This window comes from Fulmarus glacialis, unplaced genomic scaffold (assembly GCF_000690835.1).
Source record: "Fulmarus glacialis isolate BGI_N327 unplaced genomic scaffold, ASM69083v1 scaffold11593, whole genome shotgun sequence".
Classification (NCBI taxonomy): Eukaryota; Metazoa; Chordata; class Aves; order Procellariiformes; family Procellariidae; genus Fulmarus; species Fulmarus glacialis.
The window spans coordinates 32,343-51,140 of NW_009203595.1; the positions used below are offsets into that span (position 1 = coordinate 32,343).

At 35.1% G+C, this 18,798-nt stretch overlaps 1 protein-coding gene across 1 annotated transcript in view; it reads right to left on the bottom strand.

The window, feature by feature from the left end:
* Window positions 1-4,113: 4,113 nt before the first annotated feature.
* The window catches only part of GABRA1 (gamma-aminobutyric acid (GABA) A receptor, alpha 1), a 41,710-nt gene continuing 27,025 nt past the window's right edge, over window positions 4,114-18,798 (bottom strand). Inside the window, exons 7-9 of the mRNA XM_009574696.1 lie at window positions 13,467-13,619; window positions 10,657-10,859; window positions 4,114-6,915 (exon numbers count right to left, since the gene is read on the bottom strand). Coding sequence (XP_009572991.1) covers window positions 6,607-6,915; window positions 10,657-10,859; window positions 13,467-13,619 — 665 coding nt within the window. The 3' untranslated portion in view covers window positions 4,114-6,606. The remainder of the gene's footprint in view (window positions 6,916-10,656; window positions 10,860-13,466; window positions 13,620-18,798) is intronic.

Sequence of the window (18,798 nt, forward strand, 5' to 3'; positions counted from 1 at the left end):
AGAAGTGCACTCAGATGTGAAAATTCTGGCTTTACAGCCAGCTAAACATATATTACTTTCATGATACACACAGTGTCCTTTTAAACTGTTGAAATGGGATGTGTTGCTCTAGTTACTTCCTTTACGTTTTCTTCACCTTCCCACAAACAAGATAGTTAGGAGAAAGGGTAGTCACAAACAAGCTGATAAAGGCCCTAATGACCCAAGGACGCATTTTGCTTGGTCTAAATTTGCCCAGTTCCTTACAAATCTAGTGCTGGTGGGGCAAGCTAGGGAGGAGATGAGAGAAATGTGCAGAAATCAGCAGGCTGATTGACAGTAGGTATTGCCTTCTGAATAGCTGTATGTAGCAGCTTTCTTTAAAGCTTGATTTAGCTGTCTCACATAAATGAAGAAGCAAAATCCTATCAAGCCTGCAAAGTTGTACAATAATCTGCATATTATTTTGTTGTGTCCATGAGGCTTAGCTGAACATTATGTGTAGTTATGTAGGTCATATAAGGAAAAGCTGCTAAATCATGTAAATAATTAATTAAGATACCCTGGGAATCGGTATTACATGATATTCTGATAAATTAATTTTTAGAACAAGAAAGGAATGGATGGTCATGAACCAATGGGCATGAACTTGAGATAAATTGTCTTTCAAACTGTAAAAATTGGGCCAAGTTCCTCAAAGATGTCCTAAGTCAACCTATCCTAATTATAATATGAAAACCACACCTCCACTGCTGAAATCTCCCCCACCACATTAATCCCCCTACTCACTGAGCATGCACAGTTAAGGTTGAGCATGAGAAAGCAAAATGGTAATGAGAAAATTATAATAACCAGTCTGTTTGTAGAATGGGCAGTAGTTAGCTGATTTTAAGACACAAATAAGGATTTGTTTTGCATTTTGGTGTGCTAGCTTTGTGGAGTTACCACCTAGCACCCATCTCTGCACAGACATGAAATAAACAAATATCTCAGCTCTGTGTGTGAGATTGGCTTATTGCACAGCGGGTAACGAACCCTGCTTGAGGGGGAGCAGTTACAAAAATATTTCACATTGCCATATTAAAACTAATGTTTCATCTAAGACTCCCACACTGTTATTTCCTGAGATATGCACCATTGCCTTTGAGAACTGTGTCCCTCACCTCTTCGTGACTGCCATAGCCCCTCAGACAGGAAAAAGCAAAGCAAAAACCCTGTCTAAAATGCCTTCTGAAACTATTGAAATTAACAATTTCATCCAAAAGGAGATGGCCTCTTAATTTAGTTGATTATGTTTAACTGAAAAATCTAATTTTTCTTTCTTAAATATATGTCCCTACAGCAGGTCCTAACAATTGGCAGAGATTTTTACTGTGGCCTCTATTGGCTTTTTCTCTTATTCAAAAGGTGCATTCATTTAAAAGATTCTTGGCTGAAATCCAGTTTTCTGTTTTTGTATTTAAGGTATTTCATAAATAAGTAATTTAATTTCAGAGAAAGATCTTTCTGTTGGAGCTTCACTAGGTTTTATTTTTGGTTTTACATGACCATAAAAGATTTTCTCCTGGTTATTTTTTTTCTGGAATTTTTCATATCCTTGCGGTAAATTTGCTGCATTAATAAATATCACTGCAATGGAGAGCAATCCTAGAAGCTTACAAACCACCTGTTTAGAAGTGTGGTTCTGCTGCTACAGGTATTAATGGTATAGGAGCTCTAAGTATGTGGGTTTTTTAAAAAGAAATTTACATTAATCCCATAGCAGCTAAATTATTTTTTTTCCTATGAGGCACTTTAGTCACCTGGTGATGCAGATGATGCATATGTGTAAAACTATCACGTAGCAAAGATAGTGCATTCTGGGCAGCCATTAGCAAACCGTTTCTAAACAAATTTAGCATCTTAGGCGTGGTTCAGATCCTTAGGCGTGTACAACTTGAGGTTAATTAAATACTTCATGTATGAGGACATTTGGAAAGAAATTCATCATATCTGTTTGCATTCAAATGTCCTTGACTGGAGAAAGAGTTCAGCAAATACATCTTTCCTCCTTTGACAGCACATTCAGAAAAGCAGTGCCCCTTGTTGGTCGATCTGTCTGTCTGCAGGTTTGTGAGGGGAAATGTCTCTAATCTTTGGGTGAAATGCATGTAACAGCTATGCTGTAAGTGCAAAATCTACTCAGAGCATCTTCAAATGCCCTAAAGCAGTTTAATCAAATAAGTTTATCAGCAGCTGTGAAGTCATCCTGCCTGTTTGGATGGGCCTATAGCCAGAGTGAACGAGCCTATAGAAATTTGTCATTTCAAGGCTTTTACCTCTCTCATTGTATTTGACATAGTTTGTAATCAGATGTAACATGACAGCAACAGTTTGACAAGCTGATAATACACTTCACTTGCAAAATTCATGTGGTAAGACTGCAAACATATTTAAGCTATGTCATGTTTATGCATAGCAGGAAGATTTTTTTTTTTTCTTCTGTGGATCTGCTGTAGAAAGTCTGAGGAGATCTGGAGTTTTTATCTTTTAAGGTTTGACTGATATTTTTGCAGCTTCTGAGGAAAAGTTCGACTTTCCCCAGTCACATTAATTTATTTGGACAGTCCTTCAGATACAAAGCACAGGCTGAAAGAGGTTCTCTTATTATTTGCTCCCTGAAGCATGTGTGCTCCATTTTCTAGCCACTAGAGTGTTTCATAAGCTTTTATTATTTACCATATTCGTGAAAAATAGGAGATAGAGAGAAAAGGAAATCAATAGTCAGTCCAAGAGAAAGAATATCATTAAGAAAGTCGGTGGTGGTGTAAAAAAAGTTCTTGGTCATTAAGAAAGTCCTGCAGTAGCTTCTAGGGATGATCCAAGAAAAAATGGAGGAGTTTCCCCTACTGATGCAATATCAGAGCAAACACAGCAATGCCATGTCAGGGTGTCATGGTGGACTGTCTGGTGACTGTGAATCTTACAAGGCTGTTCTTCCACTCTGTGAAGCTGAGTAATGTTATATATTTTTCTCTGAGTCAAATGCTGTTGCATTTAGACATTTTCACTCATTTCACTTGAGTAAAATTCTGCCTGAAAATGTCCAAGCGGTGACAAAGGAGATGTGAGAATCCCCATGTACACTCTGCATCTGGCATGTGAACATAGGAGGTAGGTGATCAAACAGTGTCACTCATCACTTTCTTTACCATACTCCTCCAGAAAATCCTGTGTGGGTTTCCATAGGGATTCATCTCCGTGGAGTTAGTAGTAGGAGGCAAGGAACAGGGATTCAGTCTGCATTATTCTCATTCAAAACAGAGGAAAGCATAATAAGTTAATAGAATCTGAGTCCGTATTAACACAATCTTTCCTTCCATTTTGAAGAATCCTTCTGTAGGACTCATGCTTAAGAACACTATGAATATTGTTATATACATGTATACTCTTATACCTGCCTTTCCTGCTTTGGATCCTCTAAAACTGTATGTCTGCAATTGGTTGTCTCCCCCTACATAAAAGCATGAGCCTTGCTTTCCAGGAACTTTTCCAAGAAAATTTGAGGGCTGAATGCACTGGAATGACTTTTCCTCTCTCTGTATTTTTTTGTGTGGGAAAGAATGAAGAGTTGAAAATTAAAATTTTCAAGCTATACATATGCTTGTTTGAATGCTATCCCCACAACTCATTAAATAAGTGAAATAATATTATTTTATACAGCCTGAGTCTCTTCTAACAGTCTTTCTTAGATCTGTGCATTTATTTAAACAGTGAAATCTATAACATAAACACCCACATTTTTACTCTCACCTTCTGGTTTATCTGCCATTTTATCTCGGAGACAATGTATTTTATTCTGCTCCTACCCTATATCATAATCATTGTTATGGTACTAAACCTTAACAATTGTTCATCTGATTCAATTAATTGCTTTGCTGAATACAAATTGTACAGACTGAGCTATCTTTTTTTGAATGTCAAATCAGATTTCGGAAACATTCCTGTTGTTATATTTGTCCCTGGAAAACCCTGGACAGAAAATTACATCTACTAAAACTGCATTCATTACCAAAGTTTTTGAATGAATAGCAGTTTATCAAGCAATGTGTCATAAAAGGCAGTAACTAAAGAAAACCAAAGTAAAACATTCACTTTCATTATTGACCATTTTTAGCTTTATTATTATAATAGAATTACAGTCTGACATAAAATAAAGAGCTTTTGCTAAACTCTGTAAAGCAATACATGCTTCTGCCATAAACAACCTCTATTAGATTTAGGTTTTATTGCCACATCACTGCACTGAGGTGCAATAAACATTCAATGTCATCTTTTTAAAATTATCCCAGGAGTAAACAGAAACTGTCCTCTATAAGAGTGTATCATTATTTTCAAGGAAGACTTACTATTATTACATGGTTTAGCAAAGCATTGTAAAAAAGCTACATAGAGAATACCTTGTCTTTGATAAACTGTGCAATCAAGTTTATACAGTATAATACTATTGGCATAGACTAACTAAGAGGTGATATAATGCAATCATTGCATAGCAAAAAGCAGACTAGTTAAGTAATATTCACATCTAATGTGCAAAATGCAGACCAAAAGGTAGCTATGAATTGCTAGAAAGGTAAAATGCCCTAAATGAACACACTAGTTTAACGCCAAAAATAACAAGATAAACAAGTACACAGAAGTTAAAGAGCCATAGTTTATTTTTTTCTATACATATATCTACACATGATACCAGAAGATGAAACATCCCCTTTTAATAAGCTCCAATCAGATAACTTATCAAGTTTAGACAGGACTAAATGTTAGACAATGAAGCATTATCTAAAAAAACTTTCTCTAACTAAAACATTAACTATTTCCTTTTGTAGATAGAGAATGTCACCTTTTTGATTTATTGAGAAAGAGTTTAGAAAACATTGCCTATGAAATTTGACTCTCAGTAGCTGTTTCTCTGGAGGCTCACGTAGCACTGTTTTAAAATTAATTGAATACCATATATTACTTTTAATTTATGCTTGCAAATATCCACCATTCTTCCCATCTCTTTGAAAAATTTTTATCTGAAATTTTATTTCTAAGAATCAGCAGTAATGACACTGACTAGAATTTTTTTAAAGGGAGCACAATACCTGCAAAATGGACATCTTGTATTTAAAGCCCTTACATATTGTTCCTACAAATATATTGCTACAGTAAAAATGAAATGTAGTAAGTTTACTCAATAAAATCTATTTTCCTGTACATTCTTTTATGTATGACCTTTTTGTATTTAATGCTACATATATTACATCACTTATTGTAACAGTTATGTATCAGCAAATATAGCAGTAATATACAAATGAACTTCTGTCTTAACAAATATTTCACCATTTTTACCTACCAAATATAATCCCATACTTTAGCATTTATGCATGACCTGAGCAGATCAGTCATTAATCTAATAGTATACATTGGATGACATTGTCAAATTGCAAGCTACTGTACACTTAACCACTTTACAAATGGAATTAATTCCAAGCACTTTCTGCGTGGTTTTTTTTTAGGCTTTCCAGTACCACTGATTTTTTTTTTTTTTATTCAGGCTCTAAATATGTTTTATTGAGCATTTAACAACATATTAAGAGCTAAGAGGTGAATCCTACACAATGTTTTAAGAACACAACTTTAAAAAAGTAAAAAAATGTACAATCTCATGCTGCATATTTACATATATTATTTAAATACTATATTTTGTCTTTCTGCTAAACATAAATCTCAGTCTAAAGCTTCTTTTTAATGTATCATTTTATAAAAGAATACATTCAACATATCTAGAGCTTGCAAAAATTGTTGGTTTGTTTTTTTTTTTTAGCTCTCTAAAACATAGTGATGAGTAAAAGCTATCTGCAAAAGCATCCAGGAATTGTTTGGATTACACAGGTGATAGAGGGTACTTGGGATCTGCACTTGATTGTGCAACTGGTTTTAAATCTAGTCTAGTGACAACTTAATGCTTAGAACAAGACTGCAGTAAGACAGCAGATTAAAGCATTTGTTACCATTAGATCTTATGTGCTATACAGTGACAAACTGTACCTAGAGTGAGTAGATTTAAAGACCATTTAATATTATAAGTCAGGTGGTTTGAAATATAGAAGAGAAAAGGGATTAGGAAAATAACATATCTTATGGGATTCAGCAAATGGAAAGATTTACATCCTCGAAAAGATTATAAACAGTGGTTGAATAAATGGTACGGTATAATATGTGCATCAGGAATGTAATAAAGAATATTTTCCCACTCCCCACAATCCTTTGAATAAAAATATCTTTTTCACGTACATATACAATACCTTTTGGGGACATTCAGTACTAAGCTATCTACAAATGGTTTCCTCTTTTTTTTTTTTATTACTCTACAACTCTTTCTCTCCCATTCCAGAATCACTTTTCCAAAGTATATACCTTATATTGTTCTCTCCTTCATACAGAGCTTTTTAAATATACAGATATATTTTACCTTTTTTAAAATAAAGAAACCTTTATTTTCTTTAAGACAGAGGCAATGAAGCAAATGGGAATTACTGTATGTGAAAAGAGGAAGCAATTCCCAGAGCAAAAGACAAAACATAACTATACGAATAAATGCGGTTATTGATGTGGAGTTGGAGCTTTTAACTGGGGCTCCCGGTTTAAATAAGTAGCCCAATAGACTAAGTTAAAGATTCCAAAAAGCAATGGGAAGGCTATTCTTGATAGTCGGTCAATTTTACTGACGCTGTTAAAAGTTTTCTTGGGTTCTGCAGGTTTTGTTTCTGGCTTAACTTCTTTGGGCTCAATCGTTGCACTTTTAGCAATAGTTGCCAGCCCAGGGTCCCTTGCAATATTAGGGGTGTAGCTCGTAGCTGCAGCTGTGTACGTGTTATTTTTCTTAATGAGAGGATCCTTCACTTTCTTTGGCTGAAGAAAGAATAAAGTGTTTTATTCTCACTATCTTCTCAACAGATAAGATTATGAAAAAGCACCATAAAATTTTGCAATTAATCAAATTTATACCACAAATAGTAATAAGCTGTAAGAAAGAAGTTAGTGTCTGGATACACGACTCATGCAAAATATTTAGGTGAAGACAAAGACAAAATCATCCATCTGCATTACTTGTATTAATTAAATGAAATTAGATGATGGATAAACTATAATGAGGACTTATACTGATAGCTAGACTCACTGATCGACAAAATTACCTTTAATAGTAATCAACAGTGACAAACCGCTCATAATTCAATATTCCATTAATCAACTGTGCTTCTTGACCAGGACAAAAACTTCAAAAGACACTGAATTTCTTAATGTAGCTTTCCAATATTAAGACAAATAATGTTATATGATGCATTCTAACACAGTTCATACATAAAAATATACTCTAAAAATATCATGTGACCATGCACTAAAAGAGTGGATTATTTAATAAAACGCAAAGCTGCCAGTATTCTATTCACTAACAGTTTACACCAAAAGCATATGCATTATGGAACAGAAACTTAATGTTCTTGTTTGAATTTTACAATTGGATCATAATGGCTGAAATTTCATTCCACATGCAGGGACTTAAATAGCTGTATGATTTTTGCACCCACCTACCCATATTGCTAAAGCAAGAATGTATTGAAAATCTTATAGTGGAGAAGAACTTATTGATCAGAAAAAATATCTAGATTTTTCCCCTGGGTCCTTACGTTTTCTAGTATTCTACTTCTGGGATCTACTTGTAGGAAAAAATTTAAATTTTGACATCTGGGGTTACCAGTTGGAATTCCACTGTCCCTGTTGCAGACAGTCCAAACCTTTCCTCCAGCCACTGCACAAGGATAAACATAGAAGAGAGATGTGGTGGTCATTAAGGAGGTGTAAAGAAAAGCATCACTTTGCTCCAAGTTCCTCTGATTATGAGAAAAAAACAGATAACAAAAAAATCCCAAGGGCTTAGAAAATCTTTAGGCAGTGTTTGCCACAAAAAGAATAGGCAAATGTTATTCATTTTATCCTCTTAGAAGGCGGGAAAAAAAAAAGATATGGCTATAGAGAAAATATCAGCAGAATGTGATCTATCATGTCATTTCACAAGGTAGCAAATATAATTCTCTGTTTTCAAGAAGCAGCTGTCCCACACAGGCAGTATTTTTTACAATAGTCACAGTACTTTTTATGACAGATCAACTATAGATTAATAGCTATATAGACCACCCAATAGGGGGGCTTTGGTAAAATGTTTTTGTTCAAGAGGTGAACATTTCAGGGAACAGATAGGCTCCTGCAGGACACTTGGGAATGTGAAGGGAATCATAGAATCATTAAGGTTGGAAAAGACCTCTAAGATCATCAAGTCCAACCATCAACCCAACACCACCATGCCCACTAAACCATGTCCCTAAGCACCTCATCTACACATCTTTTAAATACCTCCAGGGATGGCAACTCCACCACTTCCCTGGGCAGCCTGTTCCAAGGCCTGACCACTCTTTCAGTAAAGAAGTTTTTCCTAACGTCCAGTCTAAAGCATCAAAGAAGCAGCAAAAGCATCAGGGCAAGTTGAGAGAGGCTTGTCAAAGCATGGCTTGGAGCCCCACGCAGGAAAGAAATGAAGGCTGAAATGTTAAATTTCTACTACTTAGTAAGAAAAGGAATTCATATAATGGCTCTGATGTAGACACTCTTTATTTCATGACAACAATATTCAGCTTAGCTTGAGGCTAAGAAAAAGCTTCAACTTGTCTTAGAATATTTCTGCTGAATAGGAGGAACAAACAGGTTGAAAAAAATACTCAGAAAAGAAAAAAGGCGGTGTTAGAAAGATTTTTTAGTTGTCTGTCCGTTCTTTTCCTCCTGAGCAGGAAGGCTGCTAACACGCTTGCTGAGTACAAAGTCAGTCCTGTTTCCTTCTCAGCCAGACACTCTAGTGAGCAGCAATAAATCCAGCAGGCAACAAACAGCTTCACAGAAGTCTCAGAGGAGACCCTTTCTGTCCCTTAAATGTCATGAGGAATCTGATCCACAGAAAGTCCTGATACCAGTCAGGGTCTTAATATTTCATGTCAAATTCAACTTTATGAAAAAGTAATATAACAGCTAATTAGAGCTCTAGATTTTATCAGGCTGCGATGCTCTGTTCACCGTTAGTTTGCCTTGCTTGCCTTTCTTTACGTCTGCAGATATCGCACTCTACCAGGTACCGGTATGTCTTTGCTGACTTATATCAAACGACACATAAAGACCCTTACCTGTTGAGGAATGCAAGGCCATAAATCTTCCAATGTTTTAAACAGTGTTTGAATATTGTGTTTATATTGGTGTGTTTTTTTCTGAAAACATAATTTTCTTTGAAACAAATGAAATGGCTGATTATAGTAACTATGCTACAAGTTAGGTAATATTAACAAGGCAATATTTAACATTTAAGGATTTTTTTCTATTAATACAGCCCATTTTTTACAATAGATATCATGAAAATAGGAGCACAAAAAGAATGAAACAAATTCTTTTCAATGAAGGTATCATCAGTAACTGAAAACTCAATATTCACCAGCAGTCATGCAGCTCATTACTGTAAGTTTGCTTTGTTACTTCACTCATTTGTTCTACAATACTTTTCTATTAGTTGTCATTGTGTAAATGTCCTAATTTTATTTCTGTTTTTCACTGACTTATGCAACTACAAAAAAAAAAAAAAATTATGTATAGGCATACACTCCTGAATTAAACACATATATTCATGTACCAATGAGTAACATCTGCTCCTCCAAGTATTTATTTTGCTGAATCTCTAGTCTGTGAATGTTCATAATAACCAATTAGGCAAGTTAAAACTCTCTTTCAAGATCTCTTTAAAAAAAAAAACCCAAAAACCAACAACCAAATGAGCTTCCTCACAGAAGCAGCTGACATGATAACTCATAGGAAATGGGTAACTTTCTCTTTCATCCCCTAAACGTCCTCAACAATTTCTTGATGCACCTGTGATTTACAGACCGGGTCTGATCCCAGACCAAGGGGAGTCAGTGGGATGTCAGGGCAGGGAGGTATGGATCAGGATTGCACACTCCCAACACGACTGTCAATGCTTCCCCCAAAACAAATCAATTTCTTCTATAGACTAAGAAGTAAAAATAATATTTATATTTTTAAAAAATAGGCAAATGATAGGAGGCAAAAGAAAGGAAAGAAAAAGTCCTGCGGTGATTTATTTGGTCATGATCACAGAGCAGTCCTCCTGAAGTTCATGTTGGGGAGCAATATACTTTGGAAACTCTCAAATACAGTAGCCACAAGATTTTTTTCTATGTTTATACAGAGGCATCCACATTTTCTCTTGTTCGAACACTAGAAAATTAATTGCCTTCCCTAAAAAAAAAAAACATTTAACTTCTTTTTACTCAGTCGCACAAGTCAAAATCTCAAGAAAATTTTTAATTATTAATAGCATTAAATATCATCCAGTATGTCAGAAGTAGTACTTAAGTACTCAATGTCTAAGTAATTACTGTTTATGTGTAGAAATGCTGTGTGCAAACACATGAGGAAACTCTTTTGGCATAATTACTTACTATTCTAAATAATGAGAATTTCTAACAGGCTAAAAAAACCCATATAGTGAGCAAGCATGACACAGTATGACCTGTCGGGATAGACATTAAGTGGTGTTACCTTTTCAGGAACGACACTTTTGCCATCCCATGCATAGCCTCTCTTTGTGAAGTAATTCACTGTTGCAAATTCGATGAGTGCAGAAAACACAAAGGCGTAGCACACCGCTATAAACCAATCCATAGCAGTGGCATAGGCCACCTTGGGGAGCGAATTCCTTGCGCTGATGCTCAGAGTAGTCATTGTCAGGACAGTTGTCACTCCTGCAAAGCAAACAGTTTTAGTGTCTTTGGATCAGTGGCTGTATTTTGTGCTTCATATCTCAACTGTTACAATAGAGGGGAAAGCCTTGTCTTCACCCCTAATTCTTATAAACTTCCCCGCTTAAGTTCAGTTGCTAATTGAGGATATCAGATTTCAAGTTCTGTGGAAGTTGCAGGATCTTCAAAACATCTTTTATACCTTTATTCTTTGACGTTGTAGTAGAATAATATTTTTAAAGTTGGAATGGAAATAATATTTTGAGTTGTGGACTGGATACTACTTTATGCTTCCTGGTATTTAGAGAATCATTGTTGCTGTTCCTTATTCATGCCCTGTGAATTGTCTACAGATGTAACAAGTTAATATTTTTAGTTCTTTCTTGCAAAAGTTTTAAGATGTTTAGATAGAAAACTAAAAAACTTGTTGTTTTCATTCAGTTTATTTGGTATATGCTCCTTCAAATGTATACTCAAATGCACTAAGCTTTATGTGATATTACATTTATTTGTATTGATGGTTTTACAGATCTCTGTCCCTTTATTCACTGGTGCCCTGAAAATAGCAAAGAATTTATGTAAGAACAATGACAATGTAATTTGCATTTCTGATATCAGAGCTTCTTACTGCTGATGAAGCTTTCCCCTTAACTGGCCGTAGAGAGCAAGCAGGACTGTATTGAACTAACTCTGCTTGCAGCTGCTTGAAAAAAAATCTGCAAGCGCAGGCTAGACATTTACATCAAATCACATGTCCACAAGTTACCTTGACAACTGCAATGTCATGTATTGAATGTGTCTTGCAAGTTTATCTTTGCTGCACTGAGCATTAGTGAAAATGTGCAGTGGTCTAAAATAAGCCAAATAATGAACAATGTATTTATGTGCTGGTGTAAAGAGCTTGAATTATTAGTGCCTAATGAGGAAGCAATTTCTCTTCCCTGAGAGACAACCTAATCTTGACTCATTACTAGTGAGCTTATGTTTCTCTTACATAGCAGCAAAACAGGATTTATAATTTTTATTATCTGTGGTACTAAGTTGACTAAAAGATTTAAGTTGTGCTTTTGTATGTATACACATTCATGCAAAATTTTCTGAAACATTGTTTCACTGCCATTAAGAAATGAAAAAGCTATCTTGATACATAATGATGGAGTAAACACAAGACTTTATTAAATAACTGTTTTCTAAAAGGAAAACTTTCAGAAATGCGTGGGCTCTTGAGCCTGTGAAGATAGCAGCTTGAACATTGTGCAGCATTATATATTATTCATTGCGAGACTAGGAAATTTTGTTCTCCATCTAGGGACAATGAAGTATAGCATTTCAAACTGATCATCTGACATTTCTTTTTAAACGGAATGTGCAAAAAGAGGTAAAATAGTTACAATTTCAATAGCTTTGACTACAGAGGCCCATAAAAGTCCCACGTTAATTCTCGGTGAAGTTGATGATAAAAATTCAGAACTAATTTTAGACGTCAATCTAAACAATATCATGTAGATCAAATTTTATTGTACTGTGGTCTAAACCATTCTTCTGTAAACACACATCTGTACATCAACAGAAAGCCTCTACTTGGTTCATGAGGTCTAAGGCTATGCAAGTTGTGATTGATTTCCAGAGGCATTGCGAAGCTAAAGCACAGCTGTGAAGAGTGCCAGAAAAGGTCAGTAAAAATAGCTCTTGTTCAACAAGAATTTCAGAGTCTGCGTTTCTCGACATCAGGCCTTGTGACTCTCTGGCTTTGCTATGTCTGGTGTAAATGGGTAAATTCCCTCAGCAAAGCAGGAGGGCCCATGGCGCCCTGCCCCAGCAGTGCCCTGAGGCAGGGAACTAGTGTAAAAGCCAACTCCTTCTGCCAAAGGTGTTCAGGTGTCCCATTTGAACACCACAAAAAAAGACTAGATCACATAGCAGAAGTCTCAGGTTCTATTTTCCTTAACCGAAGACTTGTTACATCATCTTTTTTTTTTTTTTTTTTTAAATTATGTACTTGACTTGGATTAATATCTCCAAAGAATATGCTAGTTGTTTCTAATTTTAAGATAAGCATTTGCAAGCAGTGGTTAAAACACTAGGGACCAACTGTATAAACTTAGAGTCCTTTAGATTGTCTTCTTACTGCATTCATTGAGTCCATCTATTTACCACTGTAAGCACAATAAATTGTCACTGATTTCAACAGGACACCTTTAGCAGCAGCTTGCAAAAGGGATTGATGAAAAAGATTTTTAAGATAAGAATTTTCAAAGGGCTTAAGGATGTCAAATGACCAACACCCATTGATTAAAGCCTTTTTGACAATCCCCACCACGAATGTCATTGCCATTGTCAGAAATGTTTTATTCATACACTTACTGTTTTGGAAAAGTCGAACTGTAATAGATTGCTTAAGATATCTTCAGGTCTCTTTTTACAATCTGTTTAAAAGCTTTAGACCTTAAATCAGCTTCTGCTACATCTTCACAATAAAACATTGTATACTGCACTATGTCCAGGCTCATGCTGTTCTCCAATATCGTGTTATGCATAACTAGTTTTACAATAAAATTTCTTACACCTATTTGGCTTATGATTGCCAAGCGGTTTATATGTCTTGCTTACCAAATACAGTTCTTGCTGGAACAGATTCTCTATTAAGCCAGAAGGACACCTGTGACAGTATCACTGTCATGATGCATGGCAGATAAGTCTGGATGACAAAGTAACCAATCTTTCTCTTCAAATGAAAATGAGTAGTCATAACAACATATTCCCCTGAAAACAAGAAAAACAGGAACATTAAAGCTTTTATAAATATACAAATTAGAGGGCTTTACAGGAAGTATTTTTTCATTATATTCACCCCTATTGTAAAAAATAAAAAAGTCCTCAAATCAAATTGGGTCAGCTCTGAAGAAAACATTTAATAAAGCAGGTTCTGAAGTTCCACTAATAATACAAAACTAGACAGTTCTGGGAAATGCTAATTAAATTTACATCTTATCATCTCTGCTGAGTAGTGCATGAAAGTCTGCATTAACTGGTGGCTGTTTAGGCCTCTTGTGAAAGATCTTATTCCATTAGAAGATGGAAAACTACCATAATATACACATGTAAACATCATATAAAGACTAAATCAAGAGAGGCATTCAGAAGTGTTTCAGCCAGGCCAGGCTTAAGATGTAACTGTTGATGTGATTGTGTTTGCATTACCACTGACTGTGCTTTATATACTCTGAAGATTAAGTGTCCCTGTTCTGCTAATTCGGTACTTTACTAAATGATTATTCTTTCCTAAAGTAAACGGACAATGCAAGAATAACACAGAATATTTTCAGTAGCACTAACTTTTTGGGTGCTACAAAAACATATGAGCTGGGTATTCTAATTGCAATTGAAAGGGATCTTAAGTATTTATATAACTCTATAAACCTTTCCTGCCAGAGCACAGTAAATAATGCCTCATTTTCAGATCATTATTTACATCATTGAAAATGGATTTTGAAAAACAGTATATTCTCAAAAGATTGGAAAACCTATTGTTGTCACTTTCTTTTGGAGTAGATTGATTCTTCTTATTATGCAATAAACATTATCTTAGGAAAGAAACAGGTGGACATGTAATTGAATGGAAACCCCTGTCTAGATTAGAGATGACATGAGAAATTACTGTTATTCTATTTTAAAATGTAGGCAGTTGGAAAGAGAAAGTTGCTCTTGTACAGGAAAAGCTTAAATTGGATTGAAAAACTATGTCTAGACATTGACTGCTTATGCACCAAGCATGTCAAATGCCCTTTTCTTTAATTCAGAGTCTAGAAGAACATTCATTTGAACAATTTTGCTCAATGTATAACCCTGAGGAAAGCTTATAAATAACATGTGACAATACTCCTGGTATGTTTCAATGTAAAAGACAGTAGCAAAGGGGGAAAAGAGAATCAATTATAAATTGAGAGGTAAAGCAAAGGATATACAAGAAAAATTTTCTTTCAAAAATAGGACTGGCAGAAGGAGTATAGTGCACATTATTACTTGAATTTTGCTCACCTTTCTTTAACTTTCACTGAAACCACCTTATTTTCTTCTGTACCAGAGATTATGATCTTATGAAGGGTGCCAGCCTTGGCTAGAAGAGCCAATAATTTAATTTTATCTACTAAAATATGACGTGGGAAGCTATTTTAATGCAATCAGATATAGAATGCTCACAATGGTATGTCAGAATTAATTCAGTGATTGTAGATGGCAAGCTAAGAATACAGAGTGAACACACCACTGTACTCTGAAGCTTTATTTAGCTGCTTAAATTATCAAAGTATTTTTAACCTCTGAAAAATGAGAACAAGATTCACAGCATAAAGGAAATTAAAAAGACAGGGATTACTCTCATCTGTTTAAGCATTGCAGCAGGTCTGAGCTAGAAGTCAGCTAAAGGTAATGCCACGAGGAGTGAATCAGGCAAAGCATAGGCCTAGAATAACGCCTACTGTTCAGTTACAAGGCAAAACTATGTTTTTAAGTCTCCAAAGTACCAACGGACTGCGGTCCTTTATTAGAAGATAGTAGATCTTTGATGCGATTTATGTAAATAAGTGCAGGACATGAAAGTACTCCAGTTATTTACTGAATCGTTAGCTACCCATATTTTATGGCTTTCTTTAATTGAAAAGCATAGCCACATTCATGAGAGCTGCTGACCACTGTCTAACTTCCCAGCAATTCCTATGTAATTCTGTTTTCAAAGGTTTGTAATTCAGCCATGAAATTCCCTACAAGCTAAAATTTCAAATAGCTCTTGAGCAAAATATTTCCTATATTCATAGTGTCTGATTACTAGGCTTGCACAAGTTGTAGCTTATGCATCTTACATTGTCTTCTCTCTTATTAGTTAGAAAGAAAGGTATTTCTTTTTAGCTTCCTTGGAATTCCTAAAGTCCTCTATAAATAACTGCGTTGAGCAGATAAATTTGGTTTTCATTTTATTTATTCCATGAAGTTTGAATTAGTTTATATGTATTACACAATACGAAGCATTTAAAAGTGGTCACACAACTCCTTCATCTATATTAATTTAATGTTTCAAACGATTGTCCACATTTGAGTACTTCCAGTGCTCTTGGAAGAGTTTCTGCCTGTGCTCAACACTTCCGTAGCTGCAATTTTTATCCAGCCCTTAATTCTACAGTATATCACAATCATTGAGTCAAATGCTCAGGTGGTGTAAACTAACCTGAGTCCTTAGAAGAAAATAGTTGATAATTTAGTGAAGTTACATCAAACCTACTACTCAGTGTTCTGTAAACTGTTTGTAATAAACCCAGTTTATCAGGTGAGCACCTAAAATTAATCAGACATAATGCTTGAGGTGGGGACAGAGTTTTAGCTATAATAATACTTTTTCTATCACTGTAGGTAGGAAATAAGGCTTTCCTTGCCATTAATTTAAAACAAAGTAATTCTCATTTACTACTTATGCCATGTAACCCAATAAAAAAACTCTTAAGAACAGCATCCTCTCAGCAGATTTACAGAACATCAGAAAAAAATATACCATTGTGAGTATAAATCCTGATGATTCTCAGTGCAAAGCAATGTTTTCAAGGTGGCAAAATAATTCTATGTAAATAGAAATTTGCAAGAGCCCTTTAAGCATCTGTTAAGGTGCTTACAAAAAAGATCATTTTAAACCCTTTCTGAGTCAATATGAGTCAGTAGTTGGAGACTGACAGGAACTTCACATACAAGTGAAAAATAGATGACTCTGCTTAAGCAAAACAGCAGCAACAATAATTATTATTTCATTTACTGAATACTATTTTTAAGTCTGTAGTATCTGCACATTCCATTGCCAGCACAGATGAATAACTATGCTATAAAAAAGTTTTAGTCTTTCAAGATTCTCTTGTCATAAAAAAAAATCAGTATTTGTAGTTCTCTTGTTCTAGATCCAGAAATAAGGATGGCAGATGGCCTACTAGCAAAGGAAGAAATTAAAGAAAAAAGAAGGAGGACTTTATGGATTCACCAAATCATTTAATAGTTTTGAGAATGTTTAGAGTAACTTTGTTACACTCAAATTTTTGGAAAATACATATCTGGAATTCCAGACAACTATAAATATCATCTTAAAATTGCCCAAAATGATGTAGATTCCTCTACTGATCCACAGAATCAGCTGCACGAGCGCTTCATTTCTTGCCTAATAAAGGTGCTGAGAACTCTTAAGTGAAGATTGTGTTAAATTCCTTTTGTCTTTTTATCAGATGAGTCATCATCCACAACTCTGAAAGTAGGGAGGGATTTCATAATTTTCATTACATATGTCATATCTTAAAACAGAGATGATCAGAGGACAAAGGTGTGCTGAAGGATTCTGTTGAGACTAGCTGCCCACTACCTGAATGGGGAGAAAAGTGATTATTAACCGCTTCTGATCCCCACCATTATTTTGGGGAAGGCAAAACATTTTTCTTTCCAAAGCAAATCAAGAAGAATTTTTCTTTGAGACACTGAATTTGCAAGAAATAAATGTGTTTCTTCCACCACCTTCTGTATTCTTATCAGGTAGTAACTAAAGAGGATTGCAAGTTTGGTACTAAAAAGATTCTTTAATGGGCTTATTTTTAGTTTTGATAACTATTGTATTTAGTTCTTTGTAGTTCTTTTCTGCATCTAGACAATGGCATCTTTATTTCAGCAAATATTAATTATACCGTATTTAACTATAGATAGGCATGGTAGAGTTTCTTCAGGTAGAAAAAGTAGGCAGAATTCAAACCTATGAAATATCATGGGCAAAACAAATTTTTTTTGTTTCTTCACAGAAATGTATGAGAATTTTTACACTACTTATGTTTGCCTTCAGTTCTGTTTAAAAATTTATTATCTGCCTTTCTTAACAATTTATAGGGTGCGTCTCACCTTACTGTCTAATTACCCTAAACTATATCTGGTATTATCTATTTGGTTTAGATATGTTCCCAAGCTTATGAGTCTCTTCTGATTATTCTGCCGCCCTTATAATGCATCCAGCAAGCAGAGAATTGGCGATGAGTGCAAAAGGGCAGGCATACAGGTTGCCAAGGTCTCTCTGAGTGAATAGCTTCAGAACAGATCCTTGCAGTTCCTCACAAATCCTATTGACTTTTCAGCAAAGGGAAGCTGGGGTGAATTACTGGCTCCACAAAAGCCAAAGGCAACATTTCTAGTTGTGGCCAGGCCAAGAGTTCTCCCTTTTTTTTACTTGTCCGATGCACGCCACTGTGCTCAATAATGGAAGCAGTGAATCTGTGGGAGCAGCTGTGTTGATACTGTTCTTATGCAAAGTCCTTACTACTGCTATCCCACTTATTTCTTTTATGATTACGTCAACTGAACAGAAGCTTCCAAGCAGTAACCTGAATATTGGTCCACTAGAAACTTTTGTCTGTGAGAAATTTTGTTGGCTTAATAGAGCATATGAACGTATTTTGGCAAGCTAAATAAAAAATTCAGACATGAATTAGGATTCCCCTTAAATTGACTGACTTTTCCTTAAATGTTCATTGACTTTATGAATGATACATTAGAAAGTTTGGTTTAAGTAGGTATAAGTGTACTTCTCTAGTTCAGTCACAACATCGGGTGCATTCAAAGCAATACAATCACTGCTCCTAATGGAGTGCTTCTTTTGGTCCATTGAACAGTCAACACTTTGAGTTCTTGTTCACGCCCAATGCTCAGTTTATTACTGTATTTAGGTCCTCGTGTCCCTTCCAAATTATTTAAAAAAAAAAAAAATTGCATCTTGAAACCAACACTGCAAAGTGAAAAAGCAAAGGTTTTTAGCCAGCTTTGAGGTTACAGGTATATAATACTATAAATGTCGGCTATATTTCTGTATCAATTAATAGTTTTGGAGTTAAAGCTGGTGCTAGCATTAAGACACATAAATCCTGTTTGGATATTCCAG